The 15998-nt window shown below is 53.1% G+C and overlaps 1 protein-coding gene across 3 annotated transcripts in view; it reads left to right on the forward strand.

Annotated features, from left to right (window-relative positions):
* Positions 1 to 15373, forward strand: part of MYBL2 (MYB proto-oncogene like 2) — a 34193-nt gene extending 18820 nt beyond the window's left edge. The window contains exons 8-14 of one of the 3 annotated variants that reach the window (XM_035006348.1): positions 1086 to 1499; positions 3717 to 3856; positions 9653 to 9752; positions 11130 to 11243; positions 12661 to 12753; positions 14077 to 14226; positions 14837 to 15373. In XM_035006348.1, the coding sequence (XP_034862239.1) occupies positions 1086 to 1499; positions 3717 to 3856; positions 9653 to 9752; positions 11130 to 11243; positions 12661 to 12753; positions 14077 to 14226; positions 14837 to 14965 (1140 nt within the window). In that variant the 3' untranslated portion in view covers positions 14966 to 15373. Of the gene's footprint in view, positions 1 to 1085; positions 1500 to 3716; positions 3857 to 9652; positions 9753 to 11129; positions 11244 to 12660; positions 12766 to 14076; positions 14227 to 14836 lie in introns of all 3 variants that reach the window. The other 2 variants (XM_035006349.1, XM_035006347.1) reach the window with 2 other exon arrangements.
* Positions 15374 to 15998: the final 625 nt, after the last annotated feature.

The raw sequence follows: 15998 nt of genomic DNA on the forward strand, positions 1-15998 counted from the left end.
GTCTCCCAGCAGCCGTGTGGCTGGGTTGTAATTTATTGGGCAAAGGAAGGAAGACCTGGGTATGACTCTCAGAATTGCTCCCAGAAACTTAAGGGACCTCAGGCAGATTGCACCGTCTCTGGCCTGGAAAGGAGGAGAGTAATGTTTGTCTGGCAGGTTCTTGTGGGACTGGAGACAGTTTAGGTGAAGTTGGCCCAGGAGGCATCCATGACTGACAGGTGTGTGGAGCACAGCGGAGCCCATTCTCCAGGAGTGTGGCTGTGTGGATCAGGACCCTTAAACCTGGCCACACAGCCTGGGGCCTAAGTCTCTTTCAAGGAAGTCACCAAAAATGCAGGAGAAGATTTGTATCCAAGATGTTCATGAAGATGTTATTTTTAATTTTTAAAAACTAGGGGAAAAAACAATGTCCAACAGAAGAGGGGGATAGTTAAGTAACTGATACATTCATATGATCGAATATTTTGCAGTCATAAAACTGTTATAAAAGTTGAAAATTTTTTCACATAATAACTGATACTTGTTAATAGTAAACATCTAACTCATAGGTAATAGAATTAGGCACTATTATTATTACTATAATTTTAAGTGAAAAAAAGGATATAGAAATGATTTTTTTCTAAGGCTAAAAACGCAGAATCCTAGCTATCATTGAGGGATGTAAGTGGTAAAATGAAGGGAATGCATGAAGATGGTAAATACTGAGTTCAGGCAGAGGACGTGACCAAGGGGAGGTGGGTCTGGGGCTTCAGTGATTTTTTTTTTTTTTATAGGGTTTTATTTCCTAGACTCCTTGATGGGTGTCTGATTTTTCTTTCTTTGTGCTTTCTATCTTATGTATCACTTTTTAAAAATAACAGCAAGCAGCCATATGCGCAGTGTGCCTTCAGGTATGTTTGCAGATAGAGATATACAGATGGTAGAAGAATCCTCAAGCAAACCCAAGAAAACGTTCATGGTGATGACTCCGGGGCTGTGGGTTCCTCCCTGATGTGTGTGTGTTGTCCTTTAATGAATGAGTCTTCTTGTGTCGGCTGCGAAAGCAGAGTGATTGCAGTTATTCCTAACCCCCCATCTCTGGGCAGGACCCTGATGCTTGGTGTGACCTGAGTAAATTTGACCTGCCCGAGGAGCCGTCCGCAGAGGGCAGCATCAGCAACAGCCCGGTGCAGCCATCACCATCACGGCGGCAGCAGGTGCCGCCGCCCCGCCAGCCTGCTGCCCTGGTGCCCAGTGTGACCGAGTACCGCCTGGACGGCCACACCATCTCAGACCTGAGCCGGAGCAGTCGGGGCGAGCTGATCCCCATTTCCCCCAGCACTGAGGTGGGGGGCTTGGGCATCGGCACGCCACCTTCGGTGCTCAAGCGGCAGAAGAAGAGGCGTGTCGCCCTGTCCCCTGTCACGGAGAACAGCGCCAGCCTGTCCTTCCTGGACTCCTGTAACAGCCTCACCCCCAAGAGCACACCCGTCAAGACCCTACCCTTCTCGCCCTCCCAGGTGTGTGGACCCCACCCCGATGCTTGCTGGGTTCGGTGTACAGACTCCAGTGCCTGGGACAGGGCCTCGCACGTGGGCACACGTCATTCAGCAAGGCTTCCCTGAGCCTCTGCTGTGTGTGAGGCCCTGTGCTAGGTGCTGGGGGCGTAGAGGGGAGCAAAACCAGGCCTGGCTCCGCCCTTGGGAAGCTTACGCTCTGGTGGGAAGACCAGTTAATAGAGAAAGCTGCAAATGAATGTGACACCTGGTATGTGAGGCTTATAGAGCTGTGAGGGCATCTCCTCTGGGGGGTAGGTGTCATCCTGGAAGGCTTCCATGAGGAGGGAGGGATTGCTTAGCTGGGGAATAATAGGTGGTAACTGGGCAAAGAAGAGAAGGGACTCAGTATTTGCTAAAAGAGTTTATTGCGCACCTGCTCATAGCAGATTTGCCAGCCCTGGGGTGTAATGGTGAAGGTGACATAGCCCTGCCCTTGATGAGGGTAGTGAGTGCTGGGGGCAGGCTTGTAATTACTTGAACAGAATGTGGTGTGGAAAGTGCTGTGGTCGTTGGGAGCTTGTGTCCTGGGTACTGCTCTGTTTGTAATGAAAGTACTATTAGGGAGAGCTGAGGAGGGACCCTGTCTTCCCTACTTGTCAGGGAGGCATTCAGAGCTTCCGAGAGAGATGTTTGAGCTGGGTTTTGTTAGCTTGAACACAGGCATGGAGATGAGGGGCAGAGTGCATGGTGTGAAGTCCAGAGCCAGGGTGATGGGGAAGTTGGGGGAAGGGGCAGGGGCTTTGGAGGGCCATAGGTGTAAACAAGGGGGCTGAGGGGGTGGTGGGGCTATGGGAGGATGGACTGGAAGGGCAGGCGAGAGGCAGACCCTGGAGTTCCCCGGCCCCAGACCAGAAGAGAGTGGATGGAGGCTTTGGGTCTCACTATGTTTACCCCCCTCCCTGAGGATGTGGGGGAGAGTGAGGCCCAGAGGAGGCACATTTTAGGAGGCTACTTCCATCATCTGTTCAAGGATCGAGGCCAGGCCCGTGTCAGGGGTGATTAGTGGTATTTTTCTGCGAGAGGTCTTGTGTTAGTTGCTACAGGTGCCAAAACAAAGTACCACAGACCAGGGGGCTTAACCTTCAGAAATTAATCTCATAGTTCTGGAGGCTGAGATTAAGTGTGGGCAGGTTCAGTTTTTTCGGAGCCTCTCCTGGTTGTAGATGGCTGGCTGTCTCCTCTGTGTATCTTCACATGGTCTCCTTTTGTGTGTGTGTCTGTGTCCTAATCTCCTTTCTCTTATAATCTCTTAACCTGCTCCTTGTAGAATGTTCTAAGGACACCAGCCCATCCTTATGACCTCATTTTACCTTAATCATCTCTTTGAAGGCTCTGTCTCCAAATACATTCATGTTCTGAGGTCCTGTGGATCAGGGCTTCAACATGGGAATTTGGGAGGACACCACACCGTTCAGCTATAGCAGGCCCCAAGTAAGGGCAGCTGACAAGAGAAGGACAGCGAGCCCTGAGCTGCCCAACAAACAGCTCAGGGTGATGGGGACCCCGCTCAGGGCTGTGGACCCAAGGGCTGCTTGTGGCCCTGGGCTACCGGGGCACCTTCAGGGCAAAGATGGGGAGAGTAGTGCCACAGACTTGGCTCAGATCTGGATTTGCGTCCTGTCTCTAGCACTCAGTGCAAGAACCTTTACCTCTTTAGCCTCAGCTTTCTTATCTGTAAAATGGGGTGTTGTGATGGCACCTATGTCATAGAAGATCTGTGAAAACTACATGGAATTCTTGGTGTGAATGCTTAGTTGTGGTGTGTAGGGGTGCTGTACCTGTTCACGTCACCAGCACCATTGTCACTGTCCCCTGTCCACAGGTCGGGTGAGAGCTAGTCTTACTTCTGAAAAGGAGCTGCTCTCAAGACTGCCAGCTTTCTGTACCCTGACTGCACAGTTGGCAGTGCTGTGGGTGTGGGGGATGGCCCTCCCCGGCCTCACAAAAGCCAGGGCTGGGGGCAGTGACAATCCCAGGGGTCTATGTGAACCTAGACAGTGGGTCCTATTGATCTACCCTGGTCTTCATTTTCTGGTGCCTGGTAGGGGAGTGCTCCCAGGTCAGGAGGGAGACCTCTGTCAGAGAACAGCCATGTTGGGGAGTGGGGGGGGCGTCCAGGGTCTCACCCCCACCCCTGCAGATTGTCACTTTGTCTTGTTTCTATCCTCTTCTCTGCAGTTTCTGAACTTCTGGAACAAACAGGACACACTGGAGCTGGAGAGCCCCTCACTGACGTCCACCCCGGTGTGTAGCCAGAAGGTGGTGGTCACCACACCCCTGCACCGGGATAAGACGCCCCTGCACCAGAAACACGCGGCGTGAGTGCTGTGCCCACCCACCCCTGCTGGTCCAGGAGCTTGGGCCTCACCCCTTCCCCAAGCCAGGACCAGGATCCCCTTTGGAAAAACACCTGAGACTGTTTCAGGAAGGCAGCCTCCTTCTGGCCACCACACCTCTTTGTTTTTGTCAGGATGGTCTGGTGCTTCATCTTTGTTGTTCCTCATTTTCAGTTTTTAATTTGATGGTTTTCCAATCTCAGGACTAGAGTCCAAATAGCCATGAAGAAATCTCCCCATCTTGTGTAAGTTTCAAGTGCAAATCCACTGTGTTTGAGCAGCCTTAACATGAAGGACAGAAGTGCCCTGGTTCTCCCTGTCTCTTTGTGGTGCTCAGTCAGGAGGAGCTCAGGCTGTGAGCTTACAAAGCTCCATGTCTCACCTGTACAGGTCTCTTGCTGTGTGCTTTTATGGAAGTGCTTTCACAGAAGTGCACTTCCTGCAGCATCCTGACTCTGGATTCCAGGTAGAGACAGTGGCTTAACTGTGCTTCTGCTTGTTACCTTTGCTGCAGGAGAGCATTACCTTGTTATTTCCTGAGTAAGCTGTGTAATTCGGGAAATCAGCTCAGTAATGTTAGCCCTTGTAATGGTACATAATTTCAGGAAAGCTTTATGAATCCTCTGGTCAGAAATCAGTCTCTCAACAGTTGACCTAGAGTTTAACAGACATGTTGCATGAGGAATGATTCTCTGTTCAAGCCAGAATTTTTGAAATCTATGCCTTTAAGTAGGTACGCTGTTGCCACAAAAGGCATTGATGCTTCTTTCTCCTTTTCCTTCTCATCCCTGTTTCTAATCTGCTGCGGCTGCTCCAGCCTTTCTGGGGTTTTTTTTCACATGAAGAAGCATTTCCACTGCTCCTCATTCCTCTATGGATCTGCATTTCCACCTGGTAATATGTTCCTTCTCTCTGAAGGTCATCCTTTAACATTGTAGCTTGGGCCCGCTGGTGAATCTGGAAAGTTTGTATCTGAAAAGTTGCCTTAGTGTTTGAAAGGTAGTTTTGCTGGGTATAGAACTCAGGGTTGACAGATTTTTCCTTGGAGCTTTAAGGATGTTGCTCTCCTGTCATCTGGCCTGTACTGTTTTATTACTGATTTTGAACAAGCTGATTATGATGTGCTGTAATGGATTGTTCTTTGTTTCTTACACTTGGCGTTCACTTGGCGTTCAGCTTCTTGGATCTTTGGGTTTTCATTAAATCTGGAAACACTTCACCCCTTATGTCTTCAAATATTCTTTCCGGGCCTTCCACCCAGCCCTCTTTAGGGACTCCACAATTATACACATATTAGGCCATGTGGAGCTGTCCCACAGCTTACTGATGATATTACCATTGTTTTCACTCTTTCTCTCTATTTTGTTTTGGATGGTTTCTATTGTTCTACCTTCAAGTGACTAATCTTTCCTCTGCGGCATCTGGTCCCTGGTAATCCCATCCGGTGTGTGTTTCATCTTAGGCATTGTGGTTTCTGTCTCCAGATGTTCAACTGGATCTTCTAAAATATCCTCCATCTCGGCTTTGCTGTAGGACATATGAAGTACAATTATAACAACTGTCTTAATGTCCTTGGCCTGCTGATTTTAGCTGTGTATCAGTTCCGGGTCAGTTTCAGTAAATGGGCTTTTCTTCTTGTGGGTTTTGCTTGGGTTGTAAGCACCTGCTTAGCTTCTCCGTGTGTGCCTGGTGACATCTGATTGGGTGCCAGACGTTGTGAATTCCACCTTGCTGAGTGCTGTATATTTTTGTATTCTTAGACTTTTTTTAGAGCCTTGTTCTGGGATACAGTTAGTTGAGTTACTTAGAAATAATTTTTTTTTTTTTTTTTTTTTTATTCATGAGAGACAGAGCGAGAGAGAAAGGCAGAGGGAGAAGGAGAAGCAAGCTCCCAAGGAGCAGGGAGCCCGATGCGGGACTCGATCCCAGGACCCTGAGATCATGACCTGAGCCGAAGGCAGACGCTTAACCATCTGAGCCACCCAGGCGCCCACTTAGAAATAATTTGATCCTTTGGGTCGGTCTTGTTTTTAAGGTTTATCAGGTGGGACCGGAGCAGCAGTTAGTTCAGGACCTTCCAGTGCTCTACCCTCTATCTTGTGAGTGATGAGGATTTCCAGTCTGGCTGGTGGGATTGAGCGCTGTTTCCAGCCCTGCGTGAGCGTCAAGTACTGTTCCCTCTGCTCTTTTTGCATTATTCTATCTTGATCTCAGGTGGCCTCCTCAAGTGTGTGCACCAGTTAGTGCCCTGCGGGATACTCCAGCCCGTCTGCAGATGACTGGCGTTCCCTCCTATGCAACTCTCTCCTCTGGTGATGCTGTGCCGTGGTCTCCCCGAACACTTGCCCTTGTCTCTTTGACTCCAGGTTGTGCCAGGCTCCTCCTCTGCTTTCGTCCCTATGCTGTACCTGAGAGCCATCCTCTTCTGCCTCCCGTCTCTTGGGTCCCTGTCCTCTGCCTTCTGGTGCCCAGGGTCTTGAAGCCCGTTGTGTCGTCCACGGTGTACTGTTGCTTCGTTGTTTCAGGCAGGAGAGGAAGTCTGGCCCTGATGTCCCACTTGGGCCTGGAGTGGAGATCTGCTGCTTCATCTTTAAATCCAGATTCTTGTCACAAAAGACTGTTTTGGTTTTCCTCTCTTCTCTTTCAGAAATTCTTTTTGACCTATGCAAGACTTAATAGGCAACAGTTATTTGGACTTCGTTCCAAATTTGACTGGTTTCCGTGCCCACTGGTTTTATATCCCACCTTTCCCATTTTTTTCCCCCATAGAAGTTACGGTTTACTGGAAGGGACAGCTCATTAACAAAGAAACAAAACACTGAATGTATGATGTTTCTGATGGTGCTAGAAACTGAGGGGAATTTTATATAGGCCTGCAGGGGGAGCACGAGTAACGGCAAGGAGCTTCTAACTTAGGAGGACGTCAGGGATGGCCCTTCAGGGAGGGAGACCCATGCAGAATTCTGAGAAAAAGGAATTCCAGGCAGGTCGAACTGTAAACACAAAAGACAGATGCTTTTTTGTGTTGTAAAGAACAAAAAGAAGGCCCCTAGGTTTGGAGCGAAGCGGGTGTAGAGCATGGGAGACAAGAAGTCAGGGGTCACCAGGGCTGTGTGTCAATGGGGATGGGCCACATGGAGCTGATAACACCCCTAAGATTTTACTGGTTCATAAATCACAGACTTTCCCCGGTTTTAAAATTTGGTTCTTTTCTGGGTTAGAGGGAGTTCTTCCCAGAGAGAAGGCTGTGAGCGAGGAGGGGGTGGGGCCTGTGCCATCACCTCTGGGCTGGCTGTCTACTGTATTTCGACAACAGCAGGTGGATCTAGAAGTCTTGAGGAAGAATAGCTGTGAGCCCAAACCGTGGGCTCTGCTTGGTTTTCTTAGGCATTCATGTTGCAGAGAAATCTGATACCTAACCTGCTGTTACTTCTTCGTACCAAATCTTTTCTTTCTCTCTGGATCCTTGTAGGGCTTTGGTTTGGTTTTGGTTTTGGTTTTTGTGGTTTTTGTTTTTTTGTTTGATTTGGTGGGGGGTTTTTTTGTTTTGTTTTTTGTTTTAGTTAATTCCTGAAATTTGCCAAGCTAGATGTAGGTGTGCTGTTTCTTAACTCCCACCACCATGATTTTCAAACTCAAGGCTCAGACTTTGAGCTAAGAACATACACTTTTTTTTTTTTTAATTGTTTCTCTGGCGGTCTGCTCCTTTACCTTCTATCTTTAGGTCCTCCCTACACAGTCTCGTCGGTTGCTGTGTCTCTGTCCATCTTCATCTTCCTATTCATTGTCCTAATAAGCCACTCGAACTCTGCGAGAACACCGTGGGACTGTCTTCTGATTCTCCAGTTTGCTCCTGTACTTTCCCACCTGAGGCCTCCAGCTTACAGAGTTGCACTTTTCTCATCTCAAGCAATCTTTTGTCTTTCCTTTTCAAGTTGGCCTCCCTTGGTGTTCTGACACGCATATATTCTCAGTTCTTGCAGATACTATGAATTAGAGAGGTTCTAGGGTTTTCTCATGTTTGTTGCAAAAGCTCCAAGTCCCACAGAGATGTTTGATCCTGAGACTCTGATTCATCTCTTTGAACTACAGTTTGAACTGTGAGATGTTTACATTTGACCAGTACTTATCTGTCCTTCTTCATCTTTACCAGAGGGGGGGCCTCTGTATGTCCTGTGTGGGAGATAACAAGAATTTGGGAAGAGATTGACTGGATCCCTGTCTAGTCTCAATCCTGAGGAAGGAAATAAAGAATGGTTTGCCCTTGTTCCAGCCTTTTATCTCCCTATGGAATGGCTGGTAGGCTGGGGGAGGCGGCCAGAGGGGGTCCCCAGCAGCTGTGTCCACCTTGGCCTCTGCTCCCAAGTTCCTGACTACCTGGGTGTTTCTCACATCCTCTGACAGTCCCAGGAAGGCCTGGGAGTGAGCTGTGGTGGTACCTCTAGCTGACGGAGGTCATGCCGGCCCCATGCAGGTGGAGAGCTGGTTTGCCCACACCCAACTTGTGGTGTGTGTATGTGTGAGGGGTCTCTTCTGGGCCTTGTATGTGTGTGTGAGAGGGGTCTCTTCTGGGCCTGGTGTGTGTGTGTGTGTGAGGGGTCTCTTCTGGGCCTGGTGTGTGTGTGTGTGAGGGGTCTCTTCTGGGCCCGGTGTGTGTGTGTGAGTGAGGGGTCTCTGCTGGGCCTGGTGTGTGTGTGTGTGAGGGGTCTCTTCTGGGCCTGGTGTGTGTGTGTGTGAGGGGTCTCTTCTGGGCCTGGTGTGTGTGTGTGTGAGGGGTCTCTTCTGGGCCCGGTGTATGTGTGTGTGAGAGGGTTCTCTTCTGGGCTTGGTGTGTGTGTGTGTGAGGGGTCTCTTCTGGGCCTGGTGTATGTGTGTATGAGGGGTCTCTTCTGGGCCTGGTGTGTGTGTGTGTGAGGGGTCTCTTCTGGGCCCGGTGTGTGTGTGTGAGGGGTCTCTGCTGGGCCCGGTGTGTGTGTGTGTGAGGGGTCTTTTCTGGGCCCGGTGTATGTGTGTGTGAGAGGGTTCTCTTCTGGGCCCGGTGTGTGTGTGTGAGGGGTCTCTTCTGGGCCCAGTGTGTGTGTGAGAGGGGTCTCTTCTGGGCCTTCCCCAGGAGGCTTCTCCATCACAGGCAGAAATCGCTCGCTGCTGGGGCCAGGGCTGATAGAAGCTTTTTAGTATCTCTGCTTGTGGACCAGACCCTTCCCACGTTTCTTTCTTTTTTTTTTTCCCTCCCCACGTTTCTGTCTGCTAAAGCTCTCCTTCCCCATTTGTGTCCCCACTGTGATCATTTTGAGGGGACTTGGGAAGAGAGTATGCTGAGCACGTGTGTTGGCCTCACCATCTCGTATCACGTGTCTTCCCTTAATAATGCTACTGCCACTCGTGCTCTGGAAGAGCTTGGGGAAGGGACTTGGTCTTCCTGGATTCTCGCCTTGCTCCCCTGCCCTTCTCTTGCGGGCCTGCAGTGTGGCCTCCCTTGTTTATGAAAAAGTCATCATTGATCAGCTAATGACTGAGGAACATTCTCAAACATTCTTCCACCTGGCTGGAAGGACTGTGTCCTATTCTTTCCTGTTTCTGAGGCTGGCCCTTCCTCTAAGCCTCTGATGAAGATCCTCAGGGGTATGAAGGTGGGTAGGGAAGTGCCATGGGAACTTCCTCCTTGCTGCCGAGGCCAAAGGTCAGGTGGAGGGATGGTGGGAGTCATGGGCAGTCTGTGGCAGAGTGGCTGGTGTCTTTCCCCTACCCCATCGTTCAGCCTCATTTTCTGCCTGACAGGTTTGTAACCCCAGATCAGAAGTACTCCATGGACAACACTCCCCACACGCCAACCCCGTTCAAGAATGCCCTGGAGAAGTACGGACCACTAAAGCCCCTGGTATGTGTGCAGCCAGACGGGTGTGCACAGTGGGGTCTCTCGGGTCCACGTACCCGTGTTCGGCTCACAGAGCCCTTTCCCTCTGAGACCTCACGCAGCCCTGAGAAGTTGCAAATATCCTGATTTTACAAATGGGGGATCAGAGACTGAGTTACAATTCATCAGACATCTCCTGAGCATCTGCAACGTGCTGGGTGGGCACTGGCTGGTGCTGGAGGTGCAGTGGCATCCTGGTGAAGCTCAGTGTGTGGGGTGGGGGTGGCCTGAAGCACTGGCACCCGGAGAACTCAGCACTCTGCAGTGCGCTTCCCGCGCCGGGGAGGAGATGGGCCTGAGCCGCGATGGCTCAGGTGTTGTGGCCAGTGGCTCCTCCCACCGAAGCCTTTGACCAACTGCCGCTGCTTTCTAGCACTTAGGGAAGCCAACTTGTGGGTGGGCCTGAGGGGCCAGTGAGGAGGCACCTTCCTGGCAGTGGGCAGACCCCCCTTCTCCCCACTCCTCCCAGAGGGTCATGCTCTCCCCGGTGAAAACAGAAAGCTGGCACAGTGGGCTTTCTGAAACAGAGGCAGGTGTTCTAGAAATGACTTGAAGGTGAGAGAGAGGTCGTCAGGAAGCATTTGGCCTGTAAACAGGGTCTGTGGTGTGCCTGCCCTGCCCCCAGCATCACCGCCACGGTGTGGGGTTCTCTTGCTGTGGTCTCCTCGGCCCTGGGATGGAGCTGATGAGTGGATGGAGTTAATGAGCCCAGTGAAGCACAGGGCTATGGTTCCCAGACACTGAGATGGCGGCATGCTTTCCAGACTGGTTTGAGGGGGCACATCTGACCTTGGCAACTAAAATGAAAGCATGTAGGGACTTGTAGAGTGACTTTGCAGGGTAGCCGTCTGCTACCCCTGCTGCTCTCTCCCTTCCCTGGTCACTGCCGCCTGAGGCCAGAGGGGTCGCCTGGAACCCCAGAGGCCCAAGAACAGGAAATGGAACCAAGAGTCCCCATTAGTGTGGAACAAAGCGGGTGAGGACTTAGGGCTTGATCGTGTCCAGGTTCTAACTCCACAGCTCTGTGACCTTGGGCCAGGTGCTTACTCTCTCTGAGCCTCCCATTTCTACCTGTAGAAGATGACAGATGTTGCATGGGGTTGTGTGAGGGTGGCGGGGGTGATCTGGGGGTACTCCTGGCTCATGATGGCCCTCAGTGAGTTGAAGTCAGTGTCTGCTTGTCTGTCCTGCAAGGCAGCATAGTTAAGGGTCACAACAGAGTGTGAGGTCAGCATCCTGGCCCCGGGCCTCCTTCCTGCCTTACCTCGGGCAGCCGGGCTGTGGCTGGGTCCTAGAGCCTGGCTGTGCAGCCTCACGTGGGCTGCCCCACCCCACCCACAGCCCCAGACCCCACACCTGGAGGAGGACTTGAAAGAGGTGCTGCGCTCGGAGGCCGGCATCGAGCTCATCATTGAGGACGAGGCGAGGCCTGAGAAGCAGAAGAGGAAGGCTGGGGTGAGTGGCCGGGGGGGCTGGAGATCCCCTTCCTGCCAGCCTGGGCAGTTTGGGCTAAGGGAGGTGGAGCCATGAGGACGTGGGGAGAGAGTGGGGAGGGGGTGAGTCTGGGAATAGCTGGTAAAAGTTGGTCACGGGGGAAGGTGGAGCTGCAGCCCCTGACCTTTGTTGCCCAAAGTGGTTATCAACAAAACCCACCAAAGTGAGGCCCTGGTGCTCGGGACCTTCCCCTTATCTCCTCTGAGCTAGGCCCTTCCTTAAGCAGCACTCACTGTGTTTGGACCCTTCTAAAGTAGGCTCTGGGCTGGGTGCAGTGGATAGGATGGTGACACAGACCCAGGTCACTCCCTCCTGGAGGTGAGGGGGCGGAGGCAGATACTAGACAAACACACCAGTGACCCTCGATGCACACAGCAGTAAGGGAGTAAGTAGAAAGGGACACAAAGAGAGGATTTAGAGGAAAGTCCTCAGACGAAGTCAGCCACGCATCTGGGCCGTGTGAGCAAGGTGGGGCACAGTTGGTTCAGGTGAGGTGGAGAGCTGGTGGGGACACTGGTCAGGGACACCTGGGTGCAGCGTGCAGGGCAGGGGTTGTCCCAAGCCAACCCAGAAGCCACGCCCTTGCTGCACCACGTGTGTGTTTCCTGAAAGCAGACGGATTCCATGTCCCCCTTTTTTGCACAAGCTTTCTTCTGGGGAGAGGTGGGAAGATGGGAATGCGCCAGACGGGTGTGTGGGGAAGGTGGGCAGTTGGTGTGGGAGGGGCCCATGGGGCAGGGGCCCCTGGGTGTGTAGGTTCAGAGAACTTGACCCAGGGCCCTCCCTGGCCTCTCCGTGTCAGGTGGTGGTTCTGAGCCATGGCAGCATCTGTTTAGGGTGTACTGCTAGGTTGCGGGGTGAGTTAGTCCCAGAGCTCCTCCCCTGTATTGGAGCTGACCCCTGACCTGCTGATTGGAGGCACAGGTGTGGGGCTGGGTATTCCTGTAGCAGGCCTGTGTCCCTCAGTTTTACATGTCTGTGTTCCTCATCTGCAGGTGGATATTTGAAGTGTAACTTGGATGATTCTGTCCTGGGCCTGTTTAGGGGTGTGTTTAGCATGTTAGAGGCCTGGGGGCTGTGCATGGTCCATTTGGGGATGAGGAGTGGGTCTCTGGGTGGAGGTGTTTGTGTCTTGGCTCTCTGTGGTTGCATCTGGCAGGACGGTCTGCCCTGGGTGCTAAATCTGTGATGGGGCCAGGGTCTCCTGGTCTACCTGCACACCGCCAATCCTTGCCAGCCGGGGACCTGGTTCGAAGGCGCCACTGCATCAGGGTGTGGCTCTGTGACCAGGGTAGTTGGGGCAGGCGTCCCCAAAGTGCTGGTGGTGACTTGGGGGAATCCCAAACATCTGCTCTGTCTCCCTCCTCCCCACCCCTAGCTACGGCGGAGCCCCATCAAGAAGGTCCGCAAGTCCCTGGCTCTTGACATCGTGGATGAAGATGTGAAGCTGGTAATGTCCACGCTGCCCAAGGTGCTGTCCTTGGTAAGGGGTCTGAGAGAGAAGCTGCCCCGTCACCTGCTCCCCCTGCCCAGAACTGCAGAAGGCTCCTCTGCCTCAGGGAGGATGGAGTCTCCCTGGAGGCCCTCTGCCTTTAGAACCCTTTAGCTGTGAGGGGACCCTGGCAGTGAAGTGGTCTGGTGGTTCGCGGACTGGGCTCTGGGTGTCAGGCTCAGCTGTAAGGGGCTGATGGAGAAAGTGGGGCTGGGCACCCACCCCCAATTTCAGTCAAGGCAGCTCTGCATATGTCTTTCACAGAAGGGTTTATAGCATTGCTAGAGTTGTATTTCTAGAACATGTTTGAAAACCATGGATCTGGGTCCCCAGCACCTTCTCATGGGGGTGACGTGGAGAGAGTTGGTGACGTGGAGAGGGTCAGTAATGTTCCTCAAGGCACAGCCAGGTGGTTGGGGCACATCAGCCCTGGGAAGGGTGCTGTCCAGCTCCAGGCTGAGCTCAGGAAGGGGGCTGTTGTCGACAGAGCCTGCCCTCAGAAAGTACGCCACATTGTTGATCCCTTGCAGCTGACAGTGGGGTGCATCGCCCAGTGGGAGGCAGTCAGAGGCTTGGGGGGATGCAGGGGGCATGAGACAAAGGACTGCCTGATCAGATCCTGCAGATCTGGGGAGTTTGGACTGCTGCAGCCATAGCCCTTGCAGATTGCAGAGAAGCATCACTGGGCAGGGAGCCCCACCAGGCTGGGGACTTAGTCCTGTTCAGCCATACCTGCAACAGGCATCGCCTTGGGCACGTAAAATACTTGCCAAACAGTAAAGCTGTGTGGTTAAGTAGTTTAGAACATGGGATTTGAGGTGGGGTGGGCCTGGCAGAGTCCCAACGCTGGCTCTTGCTCTCTGGGATCTCTTAGTTTTCTCAAGCCTCAGGTTCTTTCTTATCAGAGCACCAAGCCCAGCAGAATATTAGGATGGTAAAGGTCAAGCCGAGCCAGGAGGCGGGCCAGGCTGGGGGTACTTTGTGCAGCTCTGTGTGTGCCGGTTGATGCTGGTATCTGTGACTGATGGAGATTTCTGGTCCCAGGAGAAACTAGGCCTGTCGGGGAGGAGCCAGCTCCATGGAAAAGGGATTGGCATTATTGGGCATCTATTAGGTGCCAGGCTCTGAAACAGGCACTTGACAGAGCAGTCCCCATCTGGAAGAGGACCCGAGGCTTAGAGAAGTTAATGTCCTGCCCAAGATCCAATAGCCCGGGGGTGGAGCTGCTGGGCTGTGACGGGTTTCCTTCCTTCCCACCACGCTTGTGGCAGAAGGGTGAGTCTGGCTCGGCTTTCATTGCAGCCGACAAATGTCCTGTCAAGCTCCTCCAGCCTCACGGTGCCAGGCATCAAAGAAGACACCAGCCTCCTCAACGAGGGCTTCCTGCAGGCCAAGCCCGAGAAGCCGGTGGCAGCCCCGAAGCCCCGAAGCCACTTTCCAGCACCTGCCCCTGTGAGTGCCGGCCACTAATGTGGTGTTACCCGTGGGGACATCGCCCAGGCTGTTGCCTCTGCCTGAATGCCCTTCTCAGGCTCTGTTTGCTTGATTAGCTGATGCTTCAGATCTCAGTCTGGACGCCGCTCCCTCAGGGAGGGAGCCTGTGTGCTGGAGAGCCCCTCCCACCCCCCATGAGCCCCTTTATTATGGCGTGGTCTCACTTGTAATTAATCATTGTCTCTGTATTTAGTTGCTTAGCACATGTCTGTGCTCAGGGGCAGGGGCTGCCTTGGCTGCTCGCACCTCACTGTCTCGGAATTTCTCGCTGCTCCTTCCCACTGGCCTGCTTGGCTGTCGCTTTTCCACGTGAGGAGGCTCATGCCACATGGGCAGGGGCACGGCCATGTTGCCTGGTCCATCCTCCTTGCTTTACATCTGAGGAAGCCCAGAAACGGGAGGAACTTCCCCAGGGCCACCGGGAAGGTGGAGGGAGCACAAGAATACTTGTGGCTTCAGAAGGGAGGAAGGTCATGGAAATATCCCCCACTTCTCCTGGCCATGCTCACAACGTTCACTGGGAGCGTGCTGCCTCTGCCTGGATGGTAACTCTCTTCCTTCCTCGCAGATGACCAGTGCCTGGAAAACAGTGGCCTGTGGGGGGACCAGGGACCAGCTCTTCATGCAAGAGAAAGCCCGGCAGCTCCTGGGCCGCTTGAAGCCCAGCCACACGTCTCGGACCCTCATCTTGTCCTGAGGGACTTGGTGGTCACGAGCTCATTCTTGTGTTTACAGGGGGCTGGGGGGACCGAGGTTGGTCTGTGAATCTGAGAAAAACGCTCAGATGACCACTTGCAGGGAGCCTTCTGCCACCAGCCCCTCCCCAGACTGCTCAGGTGGAGGCAGAGCAGGGCCACCCGCTGTCCTGTCTCCGAGTCCAGCAGTGGCTGTGGGCGGTTCCTGGTGCTAACAGAACAAAGTCCCACCCCTGGGCCTGCCTGGTCCTCTTCCCAGTGCCACAGGGAGTCCCATTAGCTCCTCCCAAGCCCTGGTCAGGTCTGGCCTCATCTCAGACCCCTGCTTAGAACAGGGGACGTGGCCAACGTGCTTCTTCCCTCAACCTGTTAGTACGTTTTCTTGAAAAATAAAATTCCCTTTTTCCTTATGCTGTTGTAGACTCCAGCTTTCTCCTGTCCCTGCTTGTGGTTTCTTGGTCACTGGGTTGGTTTCCTGGTGACTGTCTTTGGGGCCTTGAGGGATATGGAGACCTGGGCCCACCTCAGAGCACAGCCTTGTCTGCACAGCCCAGGTCTGGGGCTCTGGATGCCTTTCTCCCAAGGGGCCCAGTGTGCTGGGGGCAGTTTCATCTGCACCCAATGGCTGTCTCAAAGCTCTGAGGATTCTTGGCTGTTAGCAGGGAGGGGAAGGTGCATCAGGACCCTGCTTGGCCTTGCCATGGATGGCTGACCTGGCCTGCCATGAGCCTAGCCCCCAGGTGAGACTGGTAAACAAGGAGTGGCCAGCAGCTGGGCAGAACTTCCTGGCCATAGTGGCCTCAACTTGCCAAGGCCATGGCAGCAGTCGGGGCCTGCGCTGTGGTCCACCCTGATCATGGTGCAGTGGGCCGACGGGCACTTAGCTGGAAGCTGGGGATTGAAGAAGGGTGGGTGCCAGGTTTGAGAAGGTCTGGACTAGGGAGTGAGGTGTTAAGCAGTGGGGTTCATGGGATTTGGCATGTGGCCATGCCTGGGGGCTGAGGTCTCAGTTCACCACAGGATGGGTACCTGCTT

Source organism: Mirounga leonina, unplaced genomic scaffold (assembly GCF_011800145.1).
Source record: "Mirounga leonina isolate KUSES-001 unplaced genomic scaffold, KU_Mleo_1.0 Mir_150, whole genome shotgun sequence".
NCBI lineage: Eukaryota > Metazoa > Chordata > Mammalia > Carnivora > Phocidae > Mirounga > Mirounga leonina.